This window comes from Peromyscus maniculatus, chromosome 18 (genome assembly GCF_049852395.1).
Source record: "Peromyscus maniculatus bairdii isolate BWxNUB_F1_BW_parent chromosome 18, HU_Pman_BW_mat_3.1, whole genome shotgun sequence".
Lineage (NCBI taxonomy): Eukaryota > Metazoa > Chordata > Mammalia > Rodentia > Cricetidae > Peromyscus > Peromyscus maniculatus.
The window spans coordinates 36,477,570-36,491,936 of record NC_134869.1 but is presented as its reverse complement, the minus strand read 5'-3'; the positions used below and the strand labels follow the sequence as shown (position 1 = coordinate 36,491,936).

Sequence of the window (14,367 nt, the reverse complement as noted above, 5' to 3'; positions counted from 1 at the left end):
TCATAACTTAATTTCTGATATAGAAAAAAATGGTAACTTGTTTCATCAAAATAAGTTTTCGGTTATGCTGTGGGATGGTCTGTATGTCAAATTATTCTGATTGGTCAATAAATAAAACACTGATTGGCCAGTGGCTAGGCAGGAAGTATAGGCGGGACTAACAGAGAGGAGAAAAGAAAGAACAGGAAGGCAGAAGGAGACACTGCCAGCCACCGCCATGACAAGCAGCATGTGAAGATGCCAGTAAGCCACAAGCCATGTGGCAAGTTATAGATTTATGGAAATGGATTAATTTAAGATATAAGAACAATTATCAAGAAGCCTGCCACAACCATACAGTTTGTAAGCAATATAAGTCTCTGCATTTGGATTTTTTATTATAAGATCTTTTGAGATTCATGTTCCAAAGGTGAGTTATACTTGGTTTTCGGGAAAGTGAATAAGCAACATACTCTGCTCAGGGTCTGAGCAGCTGTGGGACTGGCAGGTGACAAGAGATTTGCCCTGACTGTGGGCCAGGCAGGAAAACTCTAGCTACACGGTTATTTGTTTTGTTGGCGAGGCTAACTGATTGGGACAGACCATTCATTGAGTGTAAACATGTATTTGCTGGAACTAAATGACACTATAAATAACCTAAGTATGAAATGAAACAACCTGAGAATTACAGATATTCACCTAGAAATACTGAAAAGTATTTATAGATGTTACAGAGAAGTTCTGGTTTATGAGTGAATAACAGAGACTGGCAACTAGATTTAAAACAGTAAGCCAAATGAAGGTGTGTGGTGATATATTGTGTACCCCAATAAAATTTGTCTGGGGACTGGAGGACAAAGCCAGCCACTAAATTAGACATAGAGGTCAGGTAGCAGTAACACACATGTCTTTAATCCTATCACTAGGGAGGCAGAGTCTGTGATCTCTGCTATCTCCGTGAGTTCAAGGCCCTACCGGGCTACATGAAACAGAGCCAGGCAGTGGTGACGCATGCCTTTTATCATAGGAAGTAATGTGGCAGGACACAAAAAGGTATATAAGGCATGAAGAAACAGGAACTCTCTCCTTGAGGCTGAGGATTTCATAGAGGTAAGCTAGTGGCTGGCTGTTCTGCTTCTCTGATCATTCAGCTTTCACCTCAATATCTAGATTTGGATTTTTTATTATAAGACCTTTTGAGATTCATGTTACAAAGGTGAGTTATACTTGGTTTTCAGGAAAGTGAATAAGCAACATACTCCGCTCAGAGTCTTAGTCTGCAGAACACAGATGACCTAGAATCTGCTAGTATTCATACAATAGGGAGGTTCTAAATTATCAGAAGGGGAGATTTTTTTACAAGAAGAATTCATTTGGCTCTAATTTTCCACAGCCTATAGTACTTTTAATTTTCCAGATAATCACTCAGAAGGAAAAGGAAGCAAAATCCTAAATATTTGACAAGGTAATAACTGAATGCTATAGGTTGCCATGGGATTGCCAGTTGCCTAGTCTATGTTCCCGGTTTCTGAAGAAAGGAATGAAATAATATGCAGCTTATTTTTAAAAGAGTAAAAAAAGCTAAGCATGGAAACAGAGTCTATGAAACTCATAAATTATTTGCATTTTGCCCCCATCATGACAGGGTCACAATCCTTGACTAGCCTGGAAATCAATGTGTAGATCAGGCTGGCCTCATACTCACACTTCCTGACTCCATCTCCTGAGTACAGTGATAAAACCGACTGCTCCAATATGTGCAGCAAAGTCGAGGTATTTTGTTTGCATGGGTCAACCTGACCCCTCCTCAGCACCCTGTAACATCCCCTTTCACAATCCAGACTTTCCATGCTGAGATTAGCTCTTCAGAAAGCAAGTGGGTTGGTTAGAACTGTGCACCAGAGGGCGCCTCAGGCTTTCCCTGAGAATTTAAGGAGTGGCTCAGAACTCTGTGTGCATCAGTCTCCATGGCAACACTGAAGCCAGGGAAGCAGTCTTCTGATCACTACACAGAAGACCAGTCTAATCAGAAGGCAGAGCCTGTGTAGAGGGTGATCCCTGTTCTGGTGTATTCAGTAGGGGTATCCTCTACATCTTTCCATGGTCCCGATGAAGAAACTTAATTGTTTCTGGACATTATGTCTATGGTTGTTAGCCAGCAAACTTTCCAAGACATTGGGCAAAAGTCTCAAGGTACCATCTATCTCTGACCAGAAATTTATACAAGAGATCGTCGACAGCCATAATGAACTTCGAAGCAAGGTCAACCCCCCGGCAGCCAATATGAACCACTTGGTGAGAAAGGGACTGGCATGCTATCCAGAAGAAATAGTTTAAGCAGGAGAAGGCTCTTAAATCAATTGTCTGGGTTTTTTGTTTTTGTTTTGTTTTGTCTTTTAGCTACACCTCATATGATTCGATAATTAATGAAATAGGCAGAGAATTTCTGTCCCAGAGCCAGGCAGGCATTCTGTGTTTAAGACATGGCAGTCTGGGAGTACTATAGAAACAGTGGTAATTAAGGTTTGAAGGGCATCAAGGACCGTTGAAATGTTATCTACTTCCGTTGCTGATGTTGACTAAGAGGAACACCAGTTAAAGAGCTCTCTTAGATCAAGAGGCCATGAAAAGGGGTTATTGAGAGGGCTTGTTGGTAGTGGTAATGCAGATCTAGGGAAGAATGAAGGCAGAGAAAATAGGTGTGAGTCCAATCAGCCAGAAGACAGTGACGGGCACTAGTTCCACATAGGAAGAAAGCCCTGAGTAGTTAACACACATGGTGATGTCTGGTGCCTTCATTTGGTTTTTACTGCTCACAAAAACACTATCACCAAAAGCAACTTGGGGAGGAAAGGGTTTTTTTACCACACACTTTAGAGCCCTTCATGAGGGGACCTCAGGGCAGGGACCCAAGGCAAGAATCTTTAGGCAGGAACTGAAGCAGAAGCCATAAAGAAACGCTGCTTACGGATTTTCTTCCCGCGCTGTGCACAGCTTGCTTTCTTAGTCCACCCAGGACCTCTTGCCCAGTGGTGGTACTGTCCCCAGTCGCCTGGGCACTCTTACATCAGTCCTTAATCCAGAACATCCAGGCCTACACACTTGCTCCAGGCAGTCTGGTGAATGCATTTGAACTTTTGAGGTTCCTCACCTTAGATTTCTCTAGCTTGTATCAAGTTGACAAAGAAATCTAACCAGGACATCTAGGTAGAAAAGTAAGTGGTTAGTCATGATATAAAAGAAGAAGTTGAAGCAGGAAAAAAATATCAAAACAAAACAAAACTATTGCAAGAAGTTGAGTGGAGACCTTTAGTGTTAGAGTGATACAGCTTGTTTGATTTACCCAGGACTGGTTAGTTTGGAGTGCCATTGTTAGTCTCTGCAGAGACTGGGTTGGGGAGGGCCCCTGGCCTTGACCTGGCCACTTCCTGTGTTGACTGCTTCCTGTTCACCATGAAGAAGTTCCTGGTGTTTGCCTCATGATGGGCCCAGAAACATGGCACCAAGTGATCACCATGTCCTGAACTCTCTGAAATTGGTGATTTCAAAGTAACTTCTTTAAGCTGTTTGTTTCAGGTATTTGATTATAGTATTAAGAAAATAACTAAAACAACAAATACTTTTTAGAAAAGGATGTGTTTCAAGGAGCTACAATTAACTGGATTTATTACATTTATAAGAGTAATTTTATTGTAAGCAAATATGTACTAATCAATTTAAATATTATTCTATTTTTTCAGTATTGGGATAAGAAATTAGCAAAAGTGGCCGAATCATGGAGTAAAAACTGCAAATTTGCCCATAACCCCTGTATTAATAAACGACAAGGATGCATTAAAGATTATGACGTTCTTGGAGAAAACATATTTTTAGGTGGAGTACAAACTCCACCAAAACGTATGATTTCATATTGGTATAATGAAACTCAATATTATGATTTTGAGACTATGGCATGCTCTAAAGTTTGTGGCCATTATACACAGGTACGTACTTGACAGGTTATTACTTGACAGGTTGTTAAGTAGTTCTTGTGTTCATTTTAATTACAAGAAACATTTTTCAGTATTTTCTTTTACATTCATTAAAAAACTCCACTTTATTGGGTATTCCTTGTACTGAGTGTAGTTTTTCTAATCTTTAAAAAATGCTACTCTGCTGCAATTTTCTTCAAATTATTTACAACAAGCAAGCTACTCCGATCCCCTTGCTCAGCCCTGTGGCTTTTCCACACCTAGGGTTGTGTTGACTTACTTCCTGTCTTCGTCAATTTTACATGAGGTGTCCGGGACAGCTTCACATTCCTTGTGCTATAGAATCTTGAGCTTAGCATTCCAAGTCTATAGATGAAAACACATTTGCAAACTATGGGTTGCTGATCCTTACAACACTTCCCTCTCCTTCCCCTCTTCCTAGTGGCCTGCTCCCAGTGTGGGAAGTGTGCATGAGCCATGCCAGTTTGATGCCTCTATTATGTTTATGGAATTTTTCTCTCAGTGATCAATTTGATAATTTTATTACTGTATCTTTTACTCACAGTCATTTCTTCCACATGCCAATGTCCCATTAATTAGATTTAGCTTCCTTTCTTTTTCTCTTTGCAATTACATTATAATTACATCAGATTCCCCCATCCCTTTCTTCCCTCCAGCACTGTGGGAGCCCATTCTTGGGTTCCTCATGGCTTTACCCAGCAGGTCTGAATAGAGGATGATCAGGACCACGGGCCTGAGTGCAGGTGTCTGAGATGGTCTGCACTTGGCTGTGCTGGGGGAGGAGGTCTTTTGCTCCACCCCTTGACATCTCTAAAAAAACCCTGGGGCAGAGACAGTCAGGGCCCGTTGGAATAGGTTCCAGGCCCTCTCGAGGCTATCCTTTATTTTCTATCTGTTTATCTCCGCAAGATTCTCCGCTATAAATCCTTCTATCTAATATTTCCTGCTGCTCGCACTCAAGAAAACTCTGGGGAACTGTGGGGGTGGTGGGTAAATGCCCCACACAGCACTTCTCCTGTACCCCTGCTAGCTCTCTCTCAAAATTAAGTCCTCTGTTTCTTTAATTGTGGTTACATATGTATGTGTGTGCCCAAATACATAAATACAACTGTTCAGTCTGTATAATGGTACGTATATGTGTATGATTTCAGATCTGACCACTTGGTATTGCACAACAAATTTGGGGGTTCTTCTCTGGGGAAGACTACTTCTCCCACACTTAATGTTCCTTAGTTGCCTGTAGATCTTGTCTAGCACTGAAGCCCAGTGAGATGCCTCACTTCCTCCTTAGCATGTCTACTGTGCTCTTTCTTCAGGTCTCATCTAGGGATCCATGTTGATGAAACTCAGTGGGTGTAGCTTACACCCTTTCTCCCACTGTGATCCCTGAGCCTATGTATAGGAGTTGTATTATAGATGTATCAGTTGGGTTAGGGCACCACAGAGTCACATGCTCTCTACATTGTGGTTTTCTGTAATGATATCCATGTGTTGCAAGGAGATGTGTCTTTAACGAAAGGTAAGATGTAAACTTTACTGTGGACATTGGGATTAATATTTAGAATGCAGTTAAGATTTATGCTGCTTGAGTAAATTGGCAGTTGTAGATGCTAGTCCAAGATCCATGACTTCACTCTCTAGGCAGTTGGCTAGGTTTCCAGTAACATACATGATTTCCTTTTTGTTGAGATGACCTTAGGTATAATTAGGGAACTGTTGGTTGCTGCCAAGGTATGTATGTATGGAAATTGTTATTATCATTCCTAGTCTGATTTTGATGTTTCTTGTAATATGCCCACACAGAGAATTAAAATACACTTCCTTAGTTTCTAGAAGGAATTATGATTTTAACCATGTATTATATTATGGCTTACTTATTAAGTTATCCTTTTGGTGTATGATAATTATTTCTGAAGGAAAACCATATAAATTGCCCCTACGAAAGCTACTTTAACAAAATATAACTTAATGTGTTAGATATTAGGAAAAATGTAATAAACATATGTATGTAATTAATATTGTACATATTCTCATAATGAATTGTTTACAAGGATTGTTTTAATATGATACTTCTTAATTCCTTTTCTTATAGGTAGTTTGGGCCAATTCACTTAGAATTGGATGTGCAATTTCAAATTGTCCTAATCTGGGAAGCTCAACTGGACTATTTGTATGTAATTATTCACCACCGTAAGTTAATTTGCTAAAATGAAAAAAATTTCTAAGGGGATCACAAATGTTTATAAAGCTGGGTGTGGTAGAGTACACCTTTCATTCCAGCACTCAGGAGGCAGAAGCATCCTGTGAGGTCCAGGCCAGCCTGGTCTACATAATGAGTTCCAGGCAAAGCAACACAACAACAAAATCCAGATGTTAAAAACAAAATCTTATGCTAGACCTGTTGCTGGAGGGCTTTTCTCCAGGTTCCACCAAACCCCGCAGTCCCACAATCCATATATAAAATAAAAACTCAGACGCTTATAATATTTATAAACTGTATGGCCGTGGCAGGCTTCTTGCTAACTGTTCTTATATCTTAAATTAACCCATTTTTATAACTCTATACCTTGCCACATGGCTGGTGGCTTACTGGTGTCTTTACATGCTGCTTCTCCTGGCGGTGGCTGCAATGTCTCCCCCTCCCCTCTTCCTGTTTCCCCAATTCTCCTCTCTCTTTGTCCCGCCTATACTTCCTGCCTGGTCACTGGCCATCAGTGTTTTATTTATATAGAGTGATATCCACAGCATAGACCCTAAAGTATTTTTGATGCAGCCTCCCTCTGCAAAACTAATTTTAAAAGTGAAAACAGAATGGTGACAAGTATTGCCTAAATGAAAAGTCTCTCTGGTCATGAACTATTTCAACATAAGAAGAGAAATGATAGAAGTTTGTGGTGATATATTGCGTACCTGAAGATCAGAGAACAGAACAAGCCACTAGACTAAACATAAAGGGCAGGAAGTGGTGGCACACGCCTTTAGTCCCAATACTTGGGAAGTCACATGCCTTTAATCCCAGCACGAAGAAGGAAGTGATGGCTGGGCAGAGAAAGATATATAAGGCATGAGGAGACAGGAACTAAAGGCTTTTTCAGGCTGTGGAGTCCTAGAGGTAAGACATGGCAGTGGCTTGTTCCTTTGTCTCTCTGGTATTTCAGCAATGATGCCAATATCTGGCTCCAGGATTTTTATTATAAAACCATTTAGCAATTTGTGTTACAGAAATTGTTTCTTAAGTTTAAAAACTAGAGGCTGGGAAGATGACTCAGTCAGTAAGATGGTTGTCTTGAGTCATAAGGACCTGAGTTTGGTCCCCAGCACCCACGTAAAAGGCCAAGCAAGGCAGGCTTACCTATAATGCCAGAACTGCCAGGACCGAACAGGCAGAGTCAGGAAGATCCCTGGTGCTTGCCGGCTCAGACAGTTAAACCAGTCACTGAGCCACAGGGTCCGTGAGAGACTGTCTCAGAAAACATGCTCGAGAGGGACTGAGTCAGACACCCAAGAGTCGTCTTTACACACATGGACACAGGCACATGAACACAGAGGCAAAGGTAATTTAAAATAAACTGCCATAAGATGACCTAAACATAAAACACAAAAAGGTTAGCAACTGCAGCTCCAATGAACATTAACAACGGAATAAGAAAAGAATAAAATTACATTCTTCAGAGCAATTTTTTGAGGAAAGAATGTAATTGTAAAATGCCCTTGAGTTCTTACTCAAGTGAAAATATAAACATAATGAAGTCTAAAAATGAAATTTAGGACTCTAAACCAAATATCTACTAATATAAAAGAAATATTTAAACAGGTGATAATGTGATTCTTCAACAAACAAAAATTTTAAAGTTAAAGATTTGTAAAGGAAAACCCAAAGAATAAATACATAGGACTGATGAAAAGAAGGTAAGAGATGGAAATGTGTGTATCTATTGCTGCTCTTTCTTCTGCCTTTCACTGAGCAGCTAAAGCAGGATGACAAACACTGCCCCCAAAGAAAGGGCGATGCCATTTCTCCACCCAGCAACAGGATTGTGTAACTGCTGCCGTGCAGTATCACGTTTCTCGGGAAGAAATTAAGAAAGGCTAACCATTGATGAAAATCACTAGAAGACAATATCACTTTCTTACAATTTAGGCTTTTGGAAAGGAAGAAGGGGAAAAGGGGGGTTGGGGAAGAGAGGAAAGAGGGAGAGAAAGACAAAGGAAGGGAAGAAAAAGAAAAGGGAGGGAAGGAAGGAAAGGAAATGAAGGGGAAGTCTTGATGGTTTCTTAGTACGTAGGAAATGAGTCTTCTGTTGAACAACAGCTGTTGCTCCTGTTCTTTCTAGCGTGTGACTTACTGAAAGACAGAAACAGCTTGCATAAATGTAGATCTAGAAAAGGTAAAGAGGATCATTGGCTCATGAATGTTCTCTGTTTTCGCAGAGGAAATTATAGAGACACCAAACCTTACATAAAAGGAGAATCCTGCTCCAAGTGTCCCACAAGTGACTGCAAGGATAATCTCTGCCGTAAGCAAAAAGGGAAAATAATAACATCAAACTTAGACACTAGTAGTGTTTCCATCATTTCATTAAATCTTTTTTTATTTCTAGCTCCTACTGTTTTTAATTCCTAGATGACTTGGTTGTTTCTATAAGAATATAAAGCATTCACCATAAATTATATACAAATATATTTAGTTTGGATGATTGTCCCCTGTAGTTGGTTGATTTTTTTAATCCCACCATTTTGGTGGCCAGCCATCCAGATCCTAAAAAAATCACACAGGGAGGCTTAATCTTTCTTATGAATGCCTGGCCTTAGCTTGGCTTGTTTCTAGCTAGCTTTTCTTAAATTATGCCATCTCTCTTTTGCTCCTGAACTTTTACCTTTCTCTATTTCTGTATACCTTTCTTTACTTCTTACTTTGTGGCTTGCTGTGTAGCTGGGTGCCTGGACCCTGATGTCCTCCTCCTTCTTGTTCCTCGATCTTCTCTTACCAAATTTCTCCTCCTATTTATTCTCTCTGCCTGCCAGCCCCACCATCCTTTGTCCTGTATTGATACGGACCACTGAGCTCTTTATTAGACAAATCAGGTGTTTTCAACAGGCAAAGTAACACAGCTTCACAGAGTTAAACAAATGCAACATAAAAGAATGCAACACATCTTTGCATCATTAAAACAAATGTTCCATGACACAAACAAATGTAACATGCAATATTATCTTAAAATAATATTCCACAACAACCTCTTCCACTGACATTTCCCCTTTCGAGTAAAAAGACAAAAACAAATTAAATACAACTGAGATCTAATTTGATACCTGTCTGATTGGGAGATGTTTCTCCATCTTTGTCTTTCTCCAAATTATTCAGAAATTATTTGACTGTTCTTGCCCCTCTGGTTTTGCAAATTCATTTTAGAGAAAACTGTCCATCCCAAATAATCGACTCTGGTAAGTACATTGGATTTAGGGAGAAACTAGACTTTCATGCTCACTTAAAAATTAGTAGGAAGTTATATTGAGGACTGTAGAGGTAGCTCATTGGTTGAAAGTATATACTGCTCTTTCAGAGGATCCAGGTTCAGTTGCCAGGACCCAGGCAGCTCATCATTGTCTGGACCTCCAGTTCCAGAGTATCCAATACACTCTTCTGGCCACTGAGCTTACCTGCACAAACCAACATTCAGACATAGACAGAGACACAAAATTAAAAATAAAATCTCTAAGAAATGATAAATTTGGAAAGAAATTTATCACATGGACAACTTTCACTGAAAATAGTGATTTGGGTGTTTCTTTAAGTCTTTTCGTTAAGTTTTGAAATGTTCACAGTAGTGGTTTTGCGATTCAAAGTAGATGCCTCACTGGCTACATCTTGATCAGCATGCAACAGGAAGTAGACTGACTCATTAGGCATGACTTGAGCATATATGAGCCCTCAAAGCCCACCTCCACAATGACACACTTCCTCCAACAAAGCCACACCTCCTACTAAAGCCTTTCCCTTTGAGCTTATGGGACCCAGTTACATTCCAACTACCACAAAGACCATTAAATACTCTGGTTTTTAACTGCTTTGTCTGTAGTTATGTTCCATCGAAGCCCTGTGACTTCTGATGTGTTTTCTTTTCTATTTGTATTAGTCAGTCTTTATTAGTAAATGTTTAGATTAGTTGGCATCTTTTTTAAAAGACAGAAATATTGGTATTGTTTAAATATGGAGGTGTTGGAGCCAGACACCCTAACGTGAGGAGTGATTGAGGGGATTAGATATGAAACATCATACAAAGCAATATGAACACAAAGCAAAGGAAGGCAACAAGTATTGGATGTTGTGAGAAGTCTCCCATCATATTTTGTTAACCCAATACATATTTTTCATGGTGTTAAGCATTCTGAAATGACTACTTTTGGTCCTTTTATTCATCCTACTGAAAAATTAACAAGAGCTTTCCCTTCACTGTTTTTTTTCTGGTAGCCATGATGTCCAAAGCTTAAAATCATATTACACGATTGGAAGTGAATGAAAATACATCAGTGAATGGGGGTAGAAAGCAAACAAAAAGAATGAATTTTGAACATACACATGATCCTATTAAAATTCAAAACTGAGGAGAAAATTTGGGTGTTGGAAGGATGAATTTGGAGCATGTATCACTACAGCAATGAAGACCATATTTAAACCTTCACATAAAAGAATTGAATTGTCCTCAGAAACTTAAACTGGACATGGTAGAGTGCCAAAATGAAGTTAATTTTTTGTGGTTTGGGCTATTTTAGATACTTGTGCATCTAACACAAGAGGCATTCTAGAAATATATATTGGCAAGATACTATTGTTGGGCAACATTGCAAAGATTTTTAAGTCCAGTAAGTCTTGAAAGTTTCCAATTTTTGAGCTCAAAAATCTTCTCTGACTTGATTACCTTACCTTAAAATCTAGAAAAACCAATCAATATTTTTTTTTCATTTTATATAGCTTTTCTTTCTTTCATTACACCTCCATGAATTATACATGAGGATACATACATAAATTTTTCAGTTCTTGTTTCTTTTGGAAATTAAATGGAGCCTTTAATTGTTGTGCTTTATTGACAGGTCACAACATTGGGGGAACAGCTCAGCGGAGAGCGTGCCATCTACTCATGCTAGGTTTTATTCTTCATAGAATACTTTAATTGTCATTTTTATTGAGAAAAAAATGTAAATGCTACAATAAAGACTATTTTCTGACTAATGAGGACTCATGTTCTGTTTAGTTCTCCATTACATCTTCTATATTCTTGTCTGAGATTTAAATTCAATATCTACTTTTCCACTCAAAAAGGATATATATATATATATATATGTGTGTGTGTGTGTGTGTGTGTGTGTGTGTGCGCGCGCGCGCGCACATATATACATATATATATCATAGATGATGTATGTACATATAGATAGATATTATATAGAAATTGGGAAGCAGTGGAGTAAAGTAAAGGTTGCGTTTGTATTTCTTAAGATTGTTTGCTGATAGTGCACATGTATGTATGTCTCTGTGTGTGTATGTGCACATGTGAAGACCAAACAATGTGGTAAGGTGTTTGCAGCACTGAACAGCACGACGTGATCTTCACTAAAACCGTAAGCTTCTAAAAGATATGACTACTGAGGCTGCTCACTTTACATCTCAAGACTTAGCAGAAAGTCTAGACAATGAGAGGGTTGAGTCCATTAGCTAGGAGTTAACTCAGAATGACACAGCATAAAAGTGATTCATTAAAAAAAAAAAGTGATTCATTCAAATACTGTAGGGTCCGAGGAAACATTGAAGGAAGACCCTAGACTCAAATAGTACGCAAGACCAAAGAGCATTTACTATACCAGCATGCATGTGGGGTCGGTCACCTGTACAAAATGGCGACCACCCCGAGAGGGACATGCAGGCTCCTTTTAAGTACAGCTAAGGGGAGTTTCGGAGTCAGCTACATAATAACTGCTTGGTTAAGCAAGCAGCAGTTACTTTAGTATATTTCTAATTGGCTGAGGTTTAGTCTTCTCATTTTTGGACACATCTGCACAAGCTTGGACGTGACTCAGAAGGGGGCTGCTGGGTTTGTCCTTGAGATACTGTGAGGCTGACTTAGACCCTCTGGGTTTGCTCTCTCCCCAGACCCTGAATGTAAGAGCCTTGTAGATGAATGGCCCTTTGATGGGAAGACACCTGTTTGTCCTTCTCAGAGAACTGGAACCTAAATTCAGTTGTGAAAGCAGGGAGGGTTTAACCCCTTCCACACAAATAAGTGTGTTCCAAGGGAAATGTTGCTTTAAGGGTCACTTCTGGAGTCTAGAGGATTAGCATCCACCTACCAGCACCCCAATTAGAGAATCTAACGATTTGGACAGGGCTTCCAAAGTTAAAACACCCAACCTTCTGATGTTTACACTGAGCAAGCTGAGACCCAGAAAAGTCAAGGTCACTTGTCTTAACTGCATGCCACTTACTACAGGGCCTTAATTCATACCCAGCCTCTGAATCTCTTCCCAGTATTCCACCCTTGCAGGTACAGACCAGAGGCCTTAGGAAGCAACCTGTTGTGAGGACTAAAGAAGAGATATTTTATGCAAATGGCTGAAGCCTCAGCTTTGGATGGCAAGCCAATGCCTGCACTTGTGCTGAAATACAGACTTATAAAAGCAAGTGAGGAATGGTAAGGCTCCTGGTCCACTCAAACCACTTCAGGTATGAGATGCTATTGCTAGTGTGTAGTTACTATCACTAACTAATGTCTTGGGTGGTCTTAACCACTGAGTCACCGCTTCATCCCTTCCTTGTTTCTTATCAGTGACCATTTCCACCTCCCGTTATTATTATTTCTCTCCCGGTAAAAGTATCAGTGACTTTGAATTAGTTGATACAAATTTTAAAGAGTGTGAACACAAGTGAATGGAAGAGATACAGGAAATCTAATCTACTTCATAAACAAGGAAGAGGGAGAAGATTAATAAATACAGTTCAGTACTTAAATTCCATGAGGGACACAGACCATGTCCACTTTGAATCCTTGGTGACCACTGACACAAGATCTGAAATTGAACAAAAAATTGTTCCTAATTCAATTAAAATCTTACTTCACAGTACCTGATGTGTTCCAAAAGGAATCCACTGTCTCCTTCACCCAGTATTCAAGGACAGGCTAGAGACACAAGTTGCTTTGACCTAACAATATCAGCTCTGTAAAGCACAAACCCAGATTAGAAGGGTTGGATGGGTATAAACCAGGGTGATTCCACCAAGAACTACCTTCTGGGAGCTTCCCACAGGCAGGCCCAAGGGGCAGTTCCCAGCAAACACAACAGTTTAGAGCAGACTCTCTGGTTGCTAGGCAACAGGGCTCTGGTTCACTAGGCTTCCTCTTTGAGCTCTCCAACTTCCTCAGTAATATTAAAGGGGAAGTTTTTATTCAACTCCACATCCTCAGTTACCTCTTGGAAACCTCTGGGTCCAGTGCTGTGTATCCCATCCCACCACCCAGCAGACCAGTTTTCACACTCTACTCACAGGCAAACTCACCCAGAAGTCTGAGGTTTCTGCCTTAAGACAGAGCTTCCCAGGCCTGAGAACCCTGCTCTGCCCTAAATCCTGGACTGGAGCCACAGCACAGGAGGGGACTTATTCACAGCAAGCTTCTCCTGCACCAGGAGAGCGCCAAAACCCGGGACAGATGGAGGCCATTGGTGGATCATTCATTTAATGGAATTCCTTTGAACATTACTTCACAGAGAAACTACTATATGTCCAGAGTCCAGGTTGATAGTTGAGAAGAAAACAACATAATAGCATCCTGAATCCCAGTCTACCACCAGTTTTACCCCCTAAATCTTAGCTCTTTCTGCAATGCCTTTGGGCCACAATGACACAACCACCTGGCCATAAATGGGCAAGGCTAGCTTGAGATATTTGTAAAATTCTACTCCAATAATAACAGGTAGTATCTTGACCAATGCAATGTCAGACCCACAAATCTTATGAGGGTTAATTTTTTGGGGGGTCAATCTTTTGAAAAATAACTTTCTTCAGAACATGTATGTCTACATATGCACATTAAAACAGTTTCAGGTTAAAATTTCAAATCTCTTTTGAAGGTGTAAGAACAGTGAACAGGGTGGAGATGAAGTTCAGGGGCATGGCATGCTTGAGGAGGCCATTTGATCCCCAACATTTCAAAAACCTAATGCAATGGTTTATCCTAGCACTCAGGAAGTGGAGGCAGGAGGATCCAAAGTTTAAAATTAAAGGAACCAGGAATTTAGAATCATAAAATTGTAAACCTAAAAACTAAAAGCTGACAGTCATCAACTCGAAAAGTTAACTTCTAACAATGAGTCTCTGCTTTTAACCCCCTTACTCCTTATAGTCAAC

General features: G+C 39.9%; 2 protein-coding genes across 15 annotated transcripts in view; one reads left to right on the top strand and one right to left on the bottom strand.

Annotated features, from left to right (window-relative positions):
* The window catches only part of Caps2 (calcyphosine 2), a 52,112-nt gene extending 38,572 nt beyond the window's left edge, over positions 1 to 13,540 (bottom strand). Inside the window, exons 1-5 of one of the 14 annotated variants that reach the window (XM_076553912.1) lie at positions 13,249 to 13,328; positions 13,087 to 13,179; positions 7,324 to 7,555; positions 4,231 to 4,316; positions 3,131 to 3,182 (exon numbers count right to left, since the gene is read on the bottom strand). The gene's annotated coding sequence lies outside the window, so the exon portion shown is untranslated. Of the gene's footprint in view, positions 1 to 1,684; positions 1,793 to 3,130; positions 3,183 to 4,230; positions 4,317 to 7,323; positions 7,556 to 9,284; positions 9,633 to 13,086; positions 13,333 to 13,518 lie in introns of those variants that run through there. The other 13 variants (XM_076553910.1, XM_076553902.1, XM_076553904.1 and 10 more) reach the window with 13 other exon arrangements.
* Positions 1,957 to 11,202, top strand: LOC102905965 (GLIPR1-like protein 1). Its single transcript, XM_006974435.4, has 5 exons — positions 1,957 to 2,274; positions 3,720 to 3,962; positions 6,064 to 6,161; positions 8,403 to 8,488; positions 11,064 to 11,202. The coding sequence occupies exons 1-5, from the start codon at positions 2,080 to 2,082 to the stop codon at positions 11,141 to 11,143; spliced, it is 702 nt and encodes a 233-aa protein (XP_006974497.1). The 5' UTR covers positions 1,957 to 2,079; the 3' UTR covers positions 11,144 to 11,202.
* Positions 13,541 to 14,367: the final 827 nt, after the last annotated feature.